General features: G+C 42.8%; 1 protein-coding gene across 1 annotated transcript in view; it reads left to right on the top strand.

Annotated features, from left to right (window-relative positions):
• Positions 1 to 216: 216 nt before the first annotated feature.
• PLXNC1 (plexin C1) overlaps positions 217 to 16,242 on the top strand; it is a 71,221-nt gene continuing 55,195 nt past the window's right edge. The window contains exons 1-4 of the mRNA XM_063154896.1: positions 217 to 1,164; positions 11,241 to 11,363; positions 13,282 to 13,416; positions 15,458 to 15,558. Of these exons, the coding sequence (XP_063010966.1) occupies positions 217 to 1,164; positions 11,241 to 11,363; positions 13,282 to 13,416; positions 15,458 to 15,558 (1,307 nt within the window). The remainder of the gene's footprint in view (positions 1,165 to 11,240; positions 11,364 to 13,281; positions 13,417 to 15,457; positions 15,559 to 16,242) is intronic.

Here is a 16,242-nt window from a genome sequence, read left to right as displayed (position 1 = left end):
CCCGGAGGAGCCCGGCCCACCTCTCCCGTGCAGGCACCCCCTCCTCCCCTCCCCGCCCCGCCAGAGGAACTCCCCGCCCGCGCAGCCCGCCGCGGCGCAGGCAGAAGCGGCGGCAGCGGCGGCGGCAGCGGCCGGCCCCTCGCGCACCATGGCGCAGCAGCGCCCGCCGCCCGCCGCCGCCTGAGGCGCCCCGCGGCGCGAGCCGAGCCCGCGCCCATGGCGGCGCCGCCGCCCGCCCTCAGCTGGGCGCTGCCCCTGCTGGCGGCGCTGGCGGGCGCCGCCGGACCCCAGAGCTTCGAGCTGCCGGGGGCCCCCATCGACAACATCGAGGTGAGCGGCGGCGCCGTGCTGGTGGCGGGCGGCAGCTGCCTCTACGAGCTGCGGCCCGAGCTGCGGCCCCGGCGCCGCGTGGTGCCGGCGGCGGGGCAGGGCTGCGGGGAGCCCCCCGGCATGCGCAGCAACCTGCTGCTGCACTACGAGGAGGCCGGCGGGGTGGGCGTCCTGCTGACCGGCTGGACCCAGGATGGCGGCGCCTGCCAGGTGTGGGAGCAGCCCTCGTACCGGCAGCGCTTGAACCAAAGCGAGGTGGTCAGCTGCTTGCCCGACGGCTCCACCGCCGGCGTCGTCTTCCAGCAGGCTGGCGCCTGGTACCTGGCCGTGGCGGCCACCTACTCAACCAGCGCGGACACGAACCACCTGCGCTGCGAGCCCTCGAAGTCCGACAAGGAGACCGTCATCACGGTGCGCAGCATGGTCAACCTCATGTCAACGGAGGAGCTGGGCATCATCAAGCGCAGGGAGGAACCTTTGCACTTTGTTGACGCGCTCCAGTGGGGGGATCACCTTTTCTTTCCCTACTACACGTTGAAGGCCAGGTTGGCCAATAACACGGAGCCACCCAGCATGGCTGTCCTGCGCCAGCTGGGCCCTACTGATGCTGGCCTTACTTTGCAAGGGCACGTCTATTTGGACTGCGGGTGCAGGAGCCTCATTATTTCCTCCAGCCTTGTCCGCCAGGGTGAGCGGGGCTGGTGGGTGGGTGTGTTCCGCCACAGCCACAACGCCAAGGCGTGGAACAGCACTGCCGTCTGCATCTTTGGGATGGAGGAGATGAAGGAGCAAACCTGTGCATCCCCACACTTCAATATGAACGGGAAAAGCTGTGTAAGTCTGGGCATCGTTTGCTAAGCTTTCACCCTGCGCGCCCTTGTTGACACTGTTATTGTTGTGGCTGGTGTCTCTGCATGACTCACGGGGTGTCCCCGACCTGGAGGCACATGAAGTTTGCAAGAAACTTCAGAGCCACACCAGGCTTTTGCACATCAGCCCTAGCTCTGTCAGCTCTAGTGATTCCTCCAGCTTGTTCTGTTTCTAAAAAGCTGATCCTTTCCCAGACTTTGGTATACTTCCCATCTACCTGTTGGGAAAGACACATCTGATGGAGTACCTGAGGGCATCCTGGGTCAGACCTGAGTCTGAGGCTTCTCCTTCAATGTGTCCTTTTCAGCCTAGGATTAGTCATATTTCATTTTATTTTCCATACAGCCTAGATAAAGCATCTCCTCTCTTATTCTGTGCATTCACATCTCATGTCATTGCAGCTACATCAGAAATAAAAAAAAAAAGCCCATCAAATTGGCTCTGTGCACTGGGCTGTGTGCACTGTTATCCCTATCATTCCCTAGTTATCTGTGGCTGCTTGTTCAGTGGTAGGTATTTCCCAAGCCTCTCACGACTGGCCTTGCTTGGGAGGGCTCTCACAGCCACCTCCCCAAATCCTTGTGTGCAGCAGACAATAGGTGAAATCTCTTTGTTGTTGCAGTGGTTACATTTTCACAGACAGTGGTATCCCATGGAGTTCCCCACGTCACCTACTTCAGTAACACTCTCTTCAGCTCCTTCCTCCTTTTCAGGGAGAGCTGGGCGCATGGAGGGTGGGATAGGCAAGGCTACTGGTTTTGCTGTGGCCTCAGGAGTAAAGAAATTACCTCAAAATTATATTATATTTGAAGGTAAAAATGTCATTCAGATGAAGGAGGTGCTTTTAAAAGGCCTGTCCATGCTTTTAAGTTAAGCTAGACTCAGAAGACTTTACAGAGCTGTGGCAAAGGATCACTGAAAAGTATCAAGGAGAACCATAGGGGTTCAAGCAAGGTATCATAAAGCAATCCCTAAGTCCTGTGCAGTTCCCACAGCTGCTAAGACCATCCGGGGTCTTAGCAGCTAAACTTCTGAATCCTTGATGTGTTACAATAAGAGTTTCTTCAAAATTCCTTGAAAGAAGTACAGTAGATTTACTGGCACTCCTTGGCTTTCCAAATCTAACTCATAGCAGAGTGCAGTGTTGAGATTTTTTCCAAACAGACTACCAGAGGGCATGTGTGATTCAGTCTGCTCATCTCCCTACCGAGCTGTGAGACTATTGCCAGTGTTAGAGGACGTGGTTGTGAATGAGAGCCCCGTATGTGGGTGAGACAACTGTGCTGAAGTAAATAGTGAAACTCACTACGGAGCCAGAGCCAATCCTTTGATTTCCAAGCTAGCTTACTGCTTACTGTGTGATTTCTGTGCTCCCACAAGGCAAACTTCCGCAATGAATTTGAAGTCTCATTCTGATCCCAAAATACCTATTTGCTTGTTGGAATTTTATTTTGCATTGTTGTTCCTAATTACTCGTGAAGTTTTTTTAGCAAAGTGCTTTCTGAGCCTGCTAAACAAAACAGAAAAGGAAAGCTCCCTGGGTAGTAGATCCTTTCTAAACATTTTAAAAACCTCGTGCAAGAGATTTCAGAAGAGCCTCATGGATCTCGTAGAGTAACATAATGCAGGTAGGGTGAGACATATATTTCTGTGGACAGGGCAATTCCCTGTCCCCATTGCCTCTCAGGGCCTGAATATGAAAAATCAGTGATCCACTTGTTTCAGTATTGGTCTGATTCAGACTCCTGTGACTCCAGAGTTACTTTCATGTCCCAAAAGTCTCATCCCTCCTGGAAACTGAGATTATATTTGGATACAATGTTGAAGAATCTCAACTGGAACAATCTTTAAAAGGGTTGCTTACTTAACCTTATGTCCCTACCTATGATGATGTTATTGATTGTAATATTTTGGCACAAGAAATGCAGTTTGCCACTGAGAGAAAAGTGGTATTTTAATATTTTGTGAGATAGCAGTGGGTTCTGTGAAATAATATGACCTATAACGTTATATGGCTAATTAGCTATCTTTTTAAAAGCTAATTGCATGTGCTTATGGTGTATAAACATAGAAATAAATGCATGTAGTTCAGCTTTAATATTTTTTTATACTACAGAAGGTTAGGCTAGGCTACTGCAGAATAAGTTTGGAGATGACAGGCCCATATGCTGCTGCTTCTGGGTTGTTTTAGACCAGATCCTTCAGCTGTCTCTCATCAAAGTATGGGAGTCCCTGCAATCATGGAATATGATGATCTTGTGATGCCTCAAGTTTTAGCTATTACATTTTTCAGATTCTGCTTTAGTGTGTACTTCTGAGCTTCATATTAGGGCACAGTAAGCTCTCTTCACAGAGTAGGTAGACAAAACAATTCTTTCTCTAGCTGAGGACCAAGGACAAATGATCCAAATTTCAGGCTGGAGTGAAGAGAGAAAACAAGAAGGATGGGACTTCATGAGCTAAAGCTATAATGGGACAATTAACTCCAATATGCTAATAGACCAGAACTTACAAAAGTGTGACACTCCATGACAAGTCATTCATTTTTGTGATGTCTTTGGGTTCATCTTGGGTGTAGCCCTGGCTGGGCTCTTGTGCTGCCCAAGGTGTATCCATTGGGGCCTTCTAATAAATACCTACTTTATTCTTTAGCTCCATCTAGTCTCTGTTCTAGCTCAGCCTTCACAAGGCATCACTTGGACTTGGAGGCACGTGGGCTTCAGAGCTGACAGGAAGATGAGTGTGGGATGTCCATCCGTGTGCAGCTTGCAGCAGTGGCTCTGGCCAGAAGGGAGTGCCTCATAGTACAGGGCTGTCAGGAGAGCTGCAATGTGTGGGAATGGCAGCAAACAACAGTGCTTAACACTGCTTAAAAGTCCAGTCTTTTAAAGACAGTGTTGGTCTTGAGCAAAGGAATGTGTAGCAGCATTATGAGCGCTGTAAGTGCAAGACCTCTCTGGTGCTTGTGGTGGATGGACCGTGCTGAATGTCAGTCTGGCTTTTGCTTTGCAGTTACCATGTGTTCTAGGGTGCTGGGTTGTCTCTGCTGGGTACACTTGAATGCAGGAGCTCAGGTGTGATGTGATGAGGTATGTGGATCCCAGACACGGACTGTCAGTTTATGTAGGAATTGAAAATACAGGGATTTTTTCACTGCAGGAATACAATTTATAGTAAGCATGTACATTAAGGAGTAGTGGCAGCAGTGTGTTTTCCTTCTGATCTTATAATCCTTCAGATTTCTGTTATTATTCTGATTACCTTTAGGCAAGACATCCTTTTGCCCCTCTCCACTCACATTGCATTTCTCAACAGGACACTGCAAGAGGGGTTTAGCCCAGGGTATTGAATTCCCTGTTATGCCATTGCTGCATGGTGTACTCTGAACTCATTCCTGTAAGGTGCTGAGCTTTCTGGGCCTAACCCAGTAAAGCACTTAATGACATATTTAACATTAGGCATATATAAGTATTTCCATCATCTTCATGCCCATGCATTTAAAGTAGAGCATGTACTTGAGTACTTCACTGGATTGGAACCAAATTGCTCTGCATCCTCTTGGAACTCACTGTAGGTGTGTAATCTCTTTAGCTTCGCTTTGCCTCTCAGGCCAAAGTCCTCATTTGCATTAAATTTTAATGCTGGATTAGTCTCTCATTGAAAACTAGTAATTTTTAAGATCCTTGCTTAGCAACTTTATCAAAAAGTATGTGGCTGCTACAAATTCTCTGCAATTTCTCCATATGAGATGTAGGTAAGTCCGTTTTTGTTTTGTGCAGTAGTGTGCACAAAGAAGTTTGTCCTACTTGGATGTGTGTATTCAGGACATTGGCACTACTTGATTCCCAGAGGCAGGATTTCTATCTAGCAAAAGGCAAGTGGTGTTTTAGTTGAAACTACTCTAAAAACATTTTGCAGTTTTATATTCAGCTCTTTTTTCTTTGATCCACATGTCTCTTAGTTTTGAATATATCTACTTACATGCACTATCAGGATGCATGTGTTACTGGACTCTTACCATATCCTACATATACATAAGTGCATCTTCTTCACAATTTCCTTAGTTAATAAATGTGAATTTGCCATATCTCATTCTCAATTTCTTTTCAGAAACCTGACTGAGTACTTACAAACACAGGAGGAATGATGGAATTTGTCACAAACTTGCTGTGGGAGTTAGTGAACTTTAAGAAAGGCTTTTCTTCTGTTGTTCTGTGACAGAACAGGACCTACAAGGATCTCAGGTCTCTCACAGACAAGCCAGCATGTTGCGAGTCACAGCCTAGTAGATGAGTAGGAAAAGTGTTCCAATTGGAGAACATCAGCAGGAGAGAGATGTAGAGTGTTACCTAACCATGATAATGACAAATGCAGAAATTGGTTTTGCCATTAAAAAAGTTGCCTGAGAAGGAAAGGACTCAGGAAGATTCAAGGATTCACAATTTTTCAGGTAGAAAATGCAAAAAAAAATAAAAATTTTTGGGCATCTATCTGTGAGAAAGAGAATTGCTGTAGTTTATATTAAGGTGTTTATTATGTGAAAAGGCTGAGTAGTTGTGATAGTTACTAAAAATAAGCTATCTTGGTTGGATTTTCATCTATCATTTAATGCAAGTAAAGAGTTGTAGCAGTCTGTTCTTTGCACTTTTTCATTTTTCAGTGGTTGATACATGAGGGTTGATACAATCCTAGCTTGTGTAAGCTCTACCAAAATGAGATTTTGAAGTCAACAGAGTCACATCAGTTTAATTACTGCTTTTAATTTGCAGGAACAACATTTGAATTTGTGTGGTAACTCATTCCAGAGCGATCCATGATCTTTTATTCAAGGAAAGAATTACAGACTTCTAAATATAATTTTGTAACAAAATTGATCTTGTAATTAATTTTGTAGTAGCGAAGTCAATCTCCTGAGTATTACAGACTGCTAGTGTTACATCTGATGTTTGATGGGTTTCTAGAGTTAGCCTTTCTGAAGTGAATGTTTCTGTCTCATTACAATGAGTTTTCAGTTCATCCCTGTTTAGTGTGGGAAGTAAAGCCACCGAAGACTTGTCAACTCTCACACTCCAGGGATGGGGACTGCACAGCCTCTCTGGACAACCTGTTCTGCTTGATTGCCCTCATAGTGGTGCTTTGTCATCTCCTGCTCGCTAGAAACCTGCAGTGTTTCAGTTTGTGTCATTATCTCTTGTTACCTTACATACACTTTGTTTAAGAGCCTGGCTTTGTTTCTTTGGTCCCTCTGAAATTGTCTCTTCTGTAAGCTGAACCTGCCCAGCTTTGAAAAAGGCCTGTAAGATCATCCACGACAAAAGCATGTCCCTGAGCACCACATCTACAAGTCTTATAAATACTTCAGATTTGTCAGGCATGATTTATTCTTGGTAAATTTATGCTGCCTTTTCTCAGTCACTTTGTTTGTTTCTTGTGTCCAGAAATGGTTTCAAAGACGATTTTCTCTGTAATTCTCCCAGGAAAAAAGTGAGACCTACTAATGTGTAGTTCCCTGAAAAAAAATCTCGGGTTTTTTGAATATTGGTGCAGTATTTCTTTTTATTCAGTTGGAGACTTTACCTGATCTCCACACCTTTTGAAATAGGAGAAAATAACCTTTCAGCTTCATCAGACAGTCTCTCAGCATCTTCCTACAGATCCCATCTGTCTTCCCTAGAACTTGTAAAATCTGAGGTTTCTTAAGAGATCTCTGGCTTAATCCTCACAGTACTTGTAGTTTCTCTCCTCCTTGAATTCTGTATGTACAAAGGACCACAAGATGTTGCTGGTAAAGTCCAGAGCCATGGCTGCATCCACTGTCAGTAAATCTCCTGAGCTATTCAGCATCTGGTGTGCATTTTCATTGTTCTTTCTTTTATTGCTCTTGGAAGAGCAGAAAAAGAAGAGTGGAAGCTTTCTTGTTGTCCATACCATATCTTGCCAGTTCCAAAACCAGGTGAACTGGGCTTTTCCTAATACCATTCCTGCATGTCCAGAGACTTCCTCCTTAGTCCTGCTCCCTCCTCCTTTACGCTGTTGTTCTGCAGTGTAGCTCAGTCACGACTTCCCTGTTTAGCTAGAGGCCATCTCGTGGTATGTCTGCTTGTTCTCCTGAGTTTTGTGCTTGACAGAGATTGTCCTGAAAGACCTGCTAGCTTACTTGAGCTCTGTTTCCCTTCAAAGCTGACTCTCAGGGGATCCCACTGACCATTTCCCTGAACACACTGAAGCCTCTACTCAGATTATCACATCTTCATTCAGTTCTTCCTTGTTTTTGAGTAGCAGATCCAGAAGAGCATCTCTTTTGACTGACCCCACAGGTTAACATGTCCTGGAGTCCCAACTTACTCACTTTGCCCCCAGAGCTTTGCAGTCCTGATCTGCACTAGGCCATGGCTTTGGTGTCCATGTGGATGTGCAACAATGGGTAGTGGTCCAAGGAATGGAAAATTACCATAGTCTTTCTGCAGTGAGTAGGGTCCCCTAAAAAAAGCCCCAATGAATCCCCTAAAAAAAGCCCCAACCTGTTGTAACAGCATGACTGTTTAGCAAGTGTGTGCCTTCATCCCTCACAGTCACCCACCACTTCCTTTTGCTCTCTGCTAACACACTGTTCAAGCTCAGTTGGTTTCAAAGCCTTCCTTGATGGAGCTTGTTCTCTCTTGCTGGTTAATAGGACACTTTACCACTTCTATGAACTTAGATCTGAGGGCAGAGAAGGGCTGTTTTTGCTGATGCAAGAAGTCACTAGTTTCTAGCTTCCCCATCTCAGGAGTCTCCATCAGCATCTCACTCAACCATAGCCTCTGACTGTTCTTCCTGCCTTGCATCACGAGCCTCAGGATTTGCCTCGGCAAGGTCTCACTGAAGACTCTGATTTTCTGGTCATCCTTGATATTTGCAGGCTGCTCACCTGGACAGGCTTGTCCACTGAACACTGCTGGGCAATGCACAAATCAAAAAACTTCCTGGGAATAAAATTTTGGAACAGTTCATGTTCTCATTCCTTAGCTCTAATAAAGCCTCGCTGCATGCCCCAATATTTGTTACCCTCTGATATAGTAAAAATTGATGGAGGTGGTTAAAGGATGGGGAAGTTAAGAAAGAAAATAAAGTTCAAAAAGTTCTTTCTCCCCTAGGAAAAACATCTATTGTTTCAGTGTTGACTCTTGATATACACTACTTAAAAATCTTGTGTCCTTTTGTATAGCTGCATCTGTTCTTTCACTGGGATGCTCAAACCCTTTATTTTTACTTTTTGGACAGCTGCATATGATGAATGCTGTGTGAGCTAAAAATGCTGCCCTTTCCTCTGAGGCATGCAATGTAAAATAATCAGGAGGAAATCAAGACAGAAAGTAGAAGTGTGAATATGGTTGCTGCAGCTGGAGTCATATGGAGATACATCTGAAAATGAAGTGTCAAACAGAAAATTAGTATAAATACCTTCCATGCCAAAACCCAAACAACTATAGACTTAAAGGGACTACAGAATGGAGCAGAGGATGAAACTGAAGAATTTAAAAAAGGGAGTTCTTACACAGTGGTATTATTTTTTCTTTTCCTTTTCTTGTTTTTGTATGTGCCTGAAAATGTTTTAGGATAGACAAACAGATGACCATGGACATGAACGACTCTTCATGTGTAAAGGAAGTTTAGACTGTAAATGCATTTTTAAGGATGGATTTAGCTGTGAAAGAAGCAGCTTGGGAAGGCCCTACAGTGCTGTAACCCCATTAGTCACAGTGGAAGAGGTAAAAGGGCTTGTTAAAACAATAAATGGATGTGGAAAAGTGGTGACAGAAGGGTGAAAGCAGCAGCTGCACCCTGGAGGAAATGGGCAAACTGAGGAATAGGTTTCAAAAGAGAGAAGGCAATTTTTATTGTGGCTGTCCCCCCGTTCTTGTCCGTATTAGTTCAATGTCGCCTTGACCCTCCCTCCAGCAAGCAGAGGGAGGGGAGGAGACTTCCACACTTGTCAGTATTCGTTCTTCAGTCAGATCAGGAGGATGCACTGATATGACACTGGTTATTTTATTAGTATGTGGGTCAAAATAAAATCTGGCTGCAAAGCTTTTCAGAAACTGGGTGAGTACTCCTCTTTTCTGTGATCTTGTACAGAGTCTGCAAGGAACCTAGGGTAGTTTATCTCTCTTGCACTATTATATGGTGCACTGTAGAAAAGCTATTGCTAATTTTGGTGGAAATGAAAGTGTGGAAGCTCCATTTCCTCACTCCCTAACCTGAATGAAGACTCATTGAGTGCACAAATCCTGGAGTTTTGTTATATTCTGATCTATTATAAAGTGAGTTAACTTCTTCTACCTTAAAATGCTTGCAACCACACCCTGCCCCACTTCCCTGTCTAGCACAGACATCCAGGGTACTGGATTCTCATGGCCAAGTGAGTTTTACCAGAGTTCTGTGCCAGTGCATGACACTTCCCTGTGTCTTCTTCCTGCTGCATGAAAAAAGAAATAGTGACTTTAAATATGAAAGTTAATCAAGCCTTCTTTTATTCCGAGTGGCTCTTCTTTCAAGCTAATTAAAATAATTCAGATGAGTGAAGAACATTTTAATTGATTTAGGATTGCAGTTCAGAAAAAATAAAATATTTCTAGTGGAAATACTTTTGGGGATTAAGCCAGCATCATAGCATGCAGGAGAGTTGAATTCAGCTGTTACCGTGCTATGGATTTCCTTCATAACTTTGAGAAATGCTTTCACCTTACTTCTAAATGCCAGTTTTGATGGTCCATTCCACACTTTGTTTTGTGCATTTAAGTGAAATGGGCTCTTGCACTCAGAGGGTTCCTGTAGGTTTAGGAAACAGTCCTGGAGGCTGAAATTCTGGATTTGGTCAGCTAGCCTACAGGGCTTGTTCCCAAGGAGCTGGTCTTACCTGAGCTCTCGGCTCCTACCTCTCCATGCCTGCCACTCCTTTGTGCCAGCTCTGGTGTTTGTGCAGCCACATGTCCATGTGATGAGGAGCATGACTCAAATGAAGATGTAGGTAGGTAGATTTACAGAGCATTTCCTTGGCACATCATTGCCTTAACTAAGCTCACAGAAAAACATTATACAGGCAAAGTGAAGTAAAGCTTGGCTGGGGTTGGACCCACTTGGAGAGCAGGTGGGATCACGCCTTTGGCAATGTCTGCCGCAGAGATTGACTTGGAGGACTTCAAAACCGAGTTAGCGCTTGCTAAGGGGACACAGGGGCTTCTAGGGACTCCCCCTGGTAAGTGATCCTCTTCTCACACATGTAGATTTCCTTTCAACAGTTGATCATCTGCAATCAAAGCTTTTTGGTTTGGTTTTTCATTCCACAAGATACAGGGATTTCCTGCATGGTGTTTTTTTCATGAGCAGCTTGCATGCATTTGCCACTTAATTTCCTCCAGGTGGGATGGAGAATTGAGGGTAACATGTTGATTTTAAAGCTCATACAGCTACATTTATGTTCTCCATGACACAAACTTTATATTGCTTTATCTCATTTTCATGTTTATGTAATACACAAGTCTCTACTTCCTCTAGTGTCATGGAAGATGAAGGTTTGCATTTTTATACACACAGACACTGTTTGTTTGAAGTGTCTCCTTTCTCCAGAATATTTGCATGCCTTTGAAAGTGGTTGCTGAGTGTATCTAGCCTTCAGGTGATGGCAAAGCATGGCTTTATTGAGAAGAACTGGAAATTCAGAATAAACCCAGAACTTAATGTCCCAAAAAGGAGAAATCCTATTGCAAAGTAACTTACTGCTGCTACGCTGACTCTGTATCACACTGAAGTCAGTGGTTTAACAGCAGCAGATATAATATTTGTTACAGATATGACCAGTCGTCACATATGAGAAACTAGTTTCATGTGTAATTTCCAATAGTGTGTTGCTCTGAAACTGTATCAGAATTGGAATGTTACTCAAAGTGATGTCTAAAGTTGGTTCTTTGAGAATCTTTCCAAGGATTCTTCTTTTCCTCAAAGTTTTGGAGTATAGGTGAAAGATTTTTTAATATGTTTTTCTTCTATCTGATTCTCAGGAGGCACAATCAATCAAGAAATTACCTACCTTGATTCACTCTGGACTGGTAGCTGTTTATGGCACAGTTGTTTTGAATCATATAGTTCTCTTTTTGGGAACAGATGATGGACAGTTACTGAAGGTAAGCTGGGTGTGGCAGTTCTTCCCTTCTCCACCAGCTGCTGTTGTGTTCAAGTGGGTAAATATTTCCTCATTAATTTAGCATATTATAAACAAATATGATCCCCCGAATCTCTGGTTTTTGTTTGTGAAATAACTGCTGTATGGTCATTTGGAGAGCAAGATAACTTTCAAACGCAATTAGGTAGTGTTGCTGTGTAATAGCCTGTATCAGTTCCTGGTTCTTTTCCCAGGTGTGCCAATACCCTCTCCCTTCCCCTCCCCTTGCCTCCTGCTGAGTGCTGTCCGTCAGTCTCGGTATGCCAGCAAGGCCATCGTATGATTGGCAGAGTTCAGAAGATGCCTCTCAGCCCTGGGGACATTGGGCCATCCGGGTGCCATTTGTCTCCTCTCCCCCCTTACCTGGTCGGTGGGGTCCCTACCCCTTCCCTCCCCTCTCCCCGGGGTTAAAGGACACGGCAACCACGCGGTTTGTGGTTCTGTGGGAGCTGCTGCTGCATTCAGAGGCCTGTGGGCCAGGAATAAAGCCCTGGATCGAAACCCTCCAGCAGAACCCGACTCCTTTCCTTCACCTCACCTTAAAGCTCCTCTGCCAGAGGTAAACCTGAGCTCCTGCATGCCTGGACTTGTCCCAAGCGCCAGCTGCAGCATCCAGCCAGGCAAAGGTGTCTCTGAGGTGAAACCACCACAGCTGCTGCCTCTGGTCAAGCAGCAAGGCCAGACGAGCCCAGGCACGTTCCATCCGGAAATATTGGTATTTAATTCCAATAAGGTAGCCCACTAAAATTCAAGTAAACATTTCATTAAAACTCTAGTGCCCACAATATTAATTTACAGACTGTGGAGTTCTCAGTTATTCTGCCTTGGTTTGATTTTTTTTAATCCTTGCTTTGACATTTCCAGTAGAAATATTGTTAGATTTTGGAAGGGTGTTTGTTTGTTTGTTTGCCTGTGTGATGTGAAAAGCTGTCCATTAGAGAGAAGAGTCAAGATTCATTTTGCCTTAGCTTCTGCATAGTTGACCAACACAAACTTAAATCCATTGCTTGAAAGTGGAAACCATCTTACCTCATTATCAACCATTTCAATCATCCAGTCAAATGTCTTTTGTGCTTTATTTTTTTCTGAGTTTGTGAAAATGTGCATTTCCTGCCTACACTGCGAAGGATGACTCTCATTCTTTGTCTTTATTAAGCAGACATTTGGGGAGGAATATAGTAGAGATATTGAAAAGCTTTGTCCATTTGATTTCATTTTGCTTTTGATAATGAAAGATGAAATTGAAGTCTTCCACGTCTCCTTAACACAGTGGAGACAGTGAACACATTTCCCTTTTTTAGTCATGGAAAACCAAAGTTGGTGTGCTTATTGACTTACAAAATAAAGTTTCTGGAGTCTCTGGTTCCCTTGAATTCTGTGCAAAGGGTGGTAGAAAATAGTAAAGTTGGGGAAGGTAAGAAAAAGAAATATCATCACAGGTGTATACTTAGAGAACCCACACAGAAATTTGTGTAAATTCCTTTTTACTTTATGGGTGTCTGAATGTTAGTTTGTTTTCTGAACGCTAATACTTTCTTCTCCATTGATAGGAGTAAAGGGTTGTTATTTTGGGATGTAGGCATTTCTTCCACATTCAGTTTCCAAATCAGTCAGTAACAGGTTTGGTGGAAGGCATGTTTCATATGCTAAATCAGTGCCAAATTCAGTGCTAAATGTGTCTGGCATGGATTTTGTTGAAATTCTGTTCTTGTGGTCTTTTCCTTCATCCTTCTCCAGTGTGAGAACCAGTGCAGTAAGTGAATTGAATCATGACAATAATTCATCTCAGAAGCTTTGATGTAACTGAAATTAGGCTTTTGTTTAAGATATTGACTGATCAATAAAAGAACATGGGAATAATTCAATTACACATGTTTTAGGCTGTTCTTAATGAGGAGATGAAATCTAATTGCCCAGAGGTTTTATATGAAATTGAGGAAGAAACTTCCATTTTCCCCAAACTACGACTTGATCCAGTGAATAATAACTACATCTATCTGTCCTCTGCCAATAAGGTAAGTACAGTATTTAATAAAATAATAAATTCATATAATCTACTGCTTTAAGGATTTCTACCACTTTAGAAGTGAAACATCAGTTTGTGTCAGAGTTAGACTTTTCATATGCAAACTGCAGTTACCAACTTTCCATCTAATATCTGCTTATGTTGCCTATGTTTGGACTGCACTCCTGCAGAGCTTGGGAGAGCTTCTGCTGTCATGGTGCTGCCCAGTGTTGCTATGATGCAGAAATACCCTTAATTCCATGGTTATTTTATGCCATTCTGCCAAGAGAGTATTTGTTTCTGTTTTTCCTGGAGGCAGGAAAATGCAGATCATGCAGAGCCAAGCTTAGAGACAGCAAAAAACTTGTACACTCTTTGGAGACAAAACAATCCCTATGTTGGTAGGTCAGGGTTTGCCAGTCAATTAAGGATTTTCTAAAGTGAAGAAATCTCTTCATTTGAGAGATGGCTTTGAAGCCTTAGTTCTGATGAAATCAGTGATAATGCTGTAATCAGTGATAAAATTCCCATTGTCTTCAGTTAGGCATAGACTTCAGAAGAAGAAAACAAAAGGGCGAAGAGAAGTGAGCAATGTGTGCAGAGTGAGGCCGGGGAGTTCAGCAGAGGCTGAGAGCTGCTGCACGTGAGCAAACGTGGTGCCACTGCACGTGGAGCAGTGAGCAGCTCCCAGGAGCCAGTACAGTTGTTGCAGCACATCTTGCAGCAGGGCTACTAGTAGAGCAGCAATCAGAAAATCCCTTTGTCTGGCCAGCAGTGGGAAAGATGGCATTGGAAGCTTAAGGGCTCGCTGTCCATCTTAGCTGAACAGGATTTCACCCAGCACTTAATTACCGTCACTTGAAATAAGATCACTTTTCTGGCAGTGAGCATAGTGTTTCAGCCTGCTGTTATAGAGCAGGGGTAAGGAGAACCCCTGAGTGATACAAAACATCTATCACAAATATAGAAAGAATATATAGGATACATAGATATTCAAAGTAAGACTTGAATTTTCCTTAGCTTTGATAGAAGACCAAGTTGTTATAGAGAAACAACAGCTTTTAGGAATAAAAACGTCTCTGATTTTTTTTCTCTGACTATTTTCTCTTGGAGTGAAGTAAGGCTTCTACATTGCCTTCTTTAACTTGGTAGTAATCTAAGATTATGACTGGATTCTGAATTGATTGTCTCACACACTTTTCAAGATAAATTGAATTTTATAATATGTGGATGGAAAAAACAGTAAATATAATTTTGCAGGAAACAGTGTATCCTTGTTTCTGTTGACAAAATACAGGAATTTCTCATTCTTGCAAATTTGTAAAATATTGTTTGAATTAGTTTTTCTTACTAAGATCATTAATTCACATTGTTATTAATCACATTATTTGTATCTGTATTCAGTATTTGTAATCAGCTTTCTCTTTTTCTTTTTCCTTTCCTTTTCTGAAAATGGCTGGCTAGGATATTGAAGCTGAATGTACAAGTATAGATACATACAATATAGCCACAATTATCTACATTTACTTACTGAAATGGCATTTTCATGCATGCTAAGCAGTTGCATGCGTTTGTTCTAGTGTGCACATGCAGTAACCTGACATGGTGATGCAAACACAGATGCATTTTGTTATGCGCATGCATTTTTGGATGCACCTTCATCAATCATTTAAATATCTCCATTCGGAGGAGAGGAGAATGGTGTTCTGCTAAGCAGAGCATTATTTGTAAAATATACCTCCTTTCTCTTATGATCTATACTTCACTATGCTGATCAGTCTTTCTTGCATTAATCTGCCCATGCTGGCCTTTGAGTAGTAGAACCAAATTGTTATTGTCAGAGGTGTTTCATTATCTGATGGCAAAATACAGTGTGTGCAAAATAGGCTGCATATTTCTATCCAAAGGTCTTCTGGCAGAGGGGAATCCATAAGGAGACTTCCCCAGAGGGATTGTGCTTGGTTGCTGTCAGATTTTTAATGGTAACCTTCAAGTTCCCTGTTTATGGAGGCTGTATTCATTCAATGTGTTATTGCATTCTTTGGTTTCAGGTGAGAAGAATACCAGTTGCAAATTGCGGTAGATTTGCTTCTGAGCAAGAATGCTTATCTGCAAAGGACCCCTACTGTGGGTGGTGTTCTTTCAATCAAAGGTATCTTTTAGTATTTTAGACTGTGATATAAAAGCAGAGCATTACAAGTCAGTGTACATTTTGACTGACTCGGGGCTATTCAACATCAAAATTGTATCTACTGTGATTTTTTGTGGAATCAGTCATAGCCATAAATGTGAGACACTTTCTTGTCATGTGAAAGGGAACTTGTGAAAGGCTTTGTAATGCTCAGATTTTTGAGATCTATCCATAAAATATATGTTGGGCTAAGAATAATAAGAGGAGATATTTTGATATATTTGTAATAATAAGAAGATATATGTCTGCTTTTAGAAGAGATATTTTTTTTTCAGGTTGAGAGAGAAAATTGTATACTTGTGCTTGAAACATCTTAATAGTTGGGAGCATTTTGTATGTGAGAAAAAGAAGAGTGCTTAGTTGTCTTCTATATTAGTAGTTCATTTTTTTGGAACCATTGATTTTGGTTTAGGCCAAAGGAGAATTTCTTTCTAAGTACTTTGTTCCCACATTTGAATCATTAATTTCGACACAACTTTGAAGCAAATTTGAAATCTATTTTGCATCTGGGGCCTGGACTGGAGAAATTCCTGGGTTGTCAGGCCTAGTCTTAGCAATTGCAAGCAACTACATCATGTAAAACTAAAAACTTGCAAAGGACCATCCTAAATTTAAATTGGCTTTTTGTCCTTCCTGCCCTGGTTG

Source organism: Melospiza melodia, chromosome 4 (genome assembly GCF_035770615.1).
Source record: "Melospiza melodia melodia isolate bMelMel2 chromosome 4, bMelMel2.pri, whole genome shotgun sequence".
Classification (NCBI taxonomy): Eukaryota; Metazoa; Chordata; class Aves; order Passeriformes; family Passerellidae; genus Melospiza; species Melospiza melodia.
This window is presented reverse-complemented; position numbering and strand designations above follow the sequence as displayed.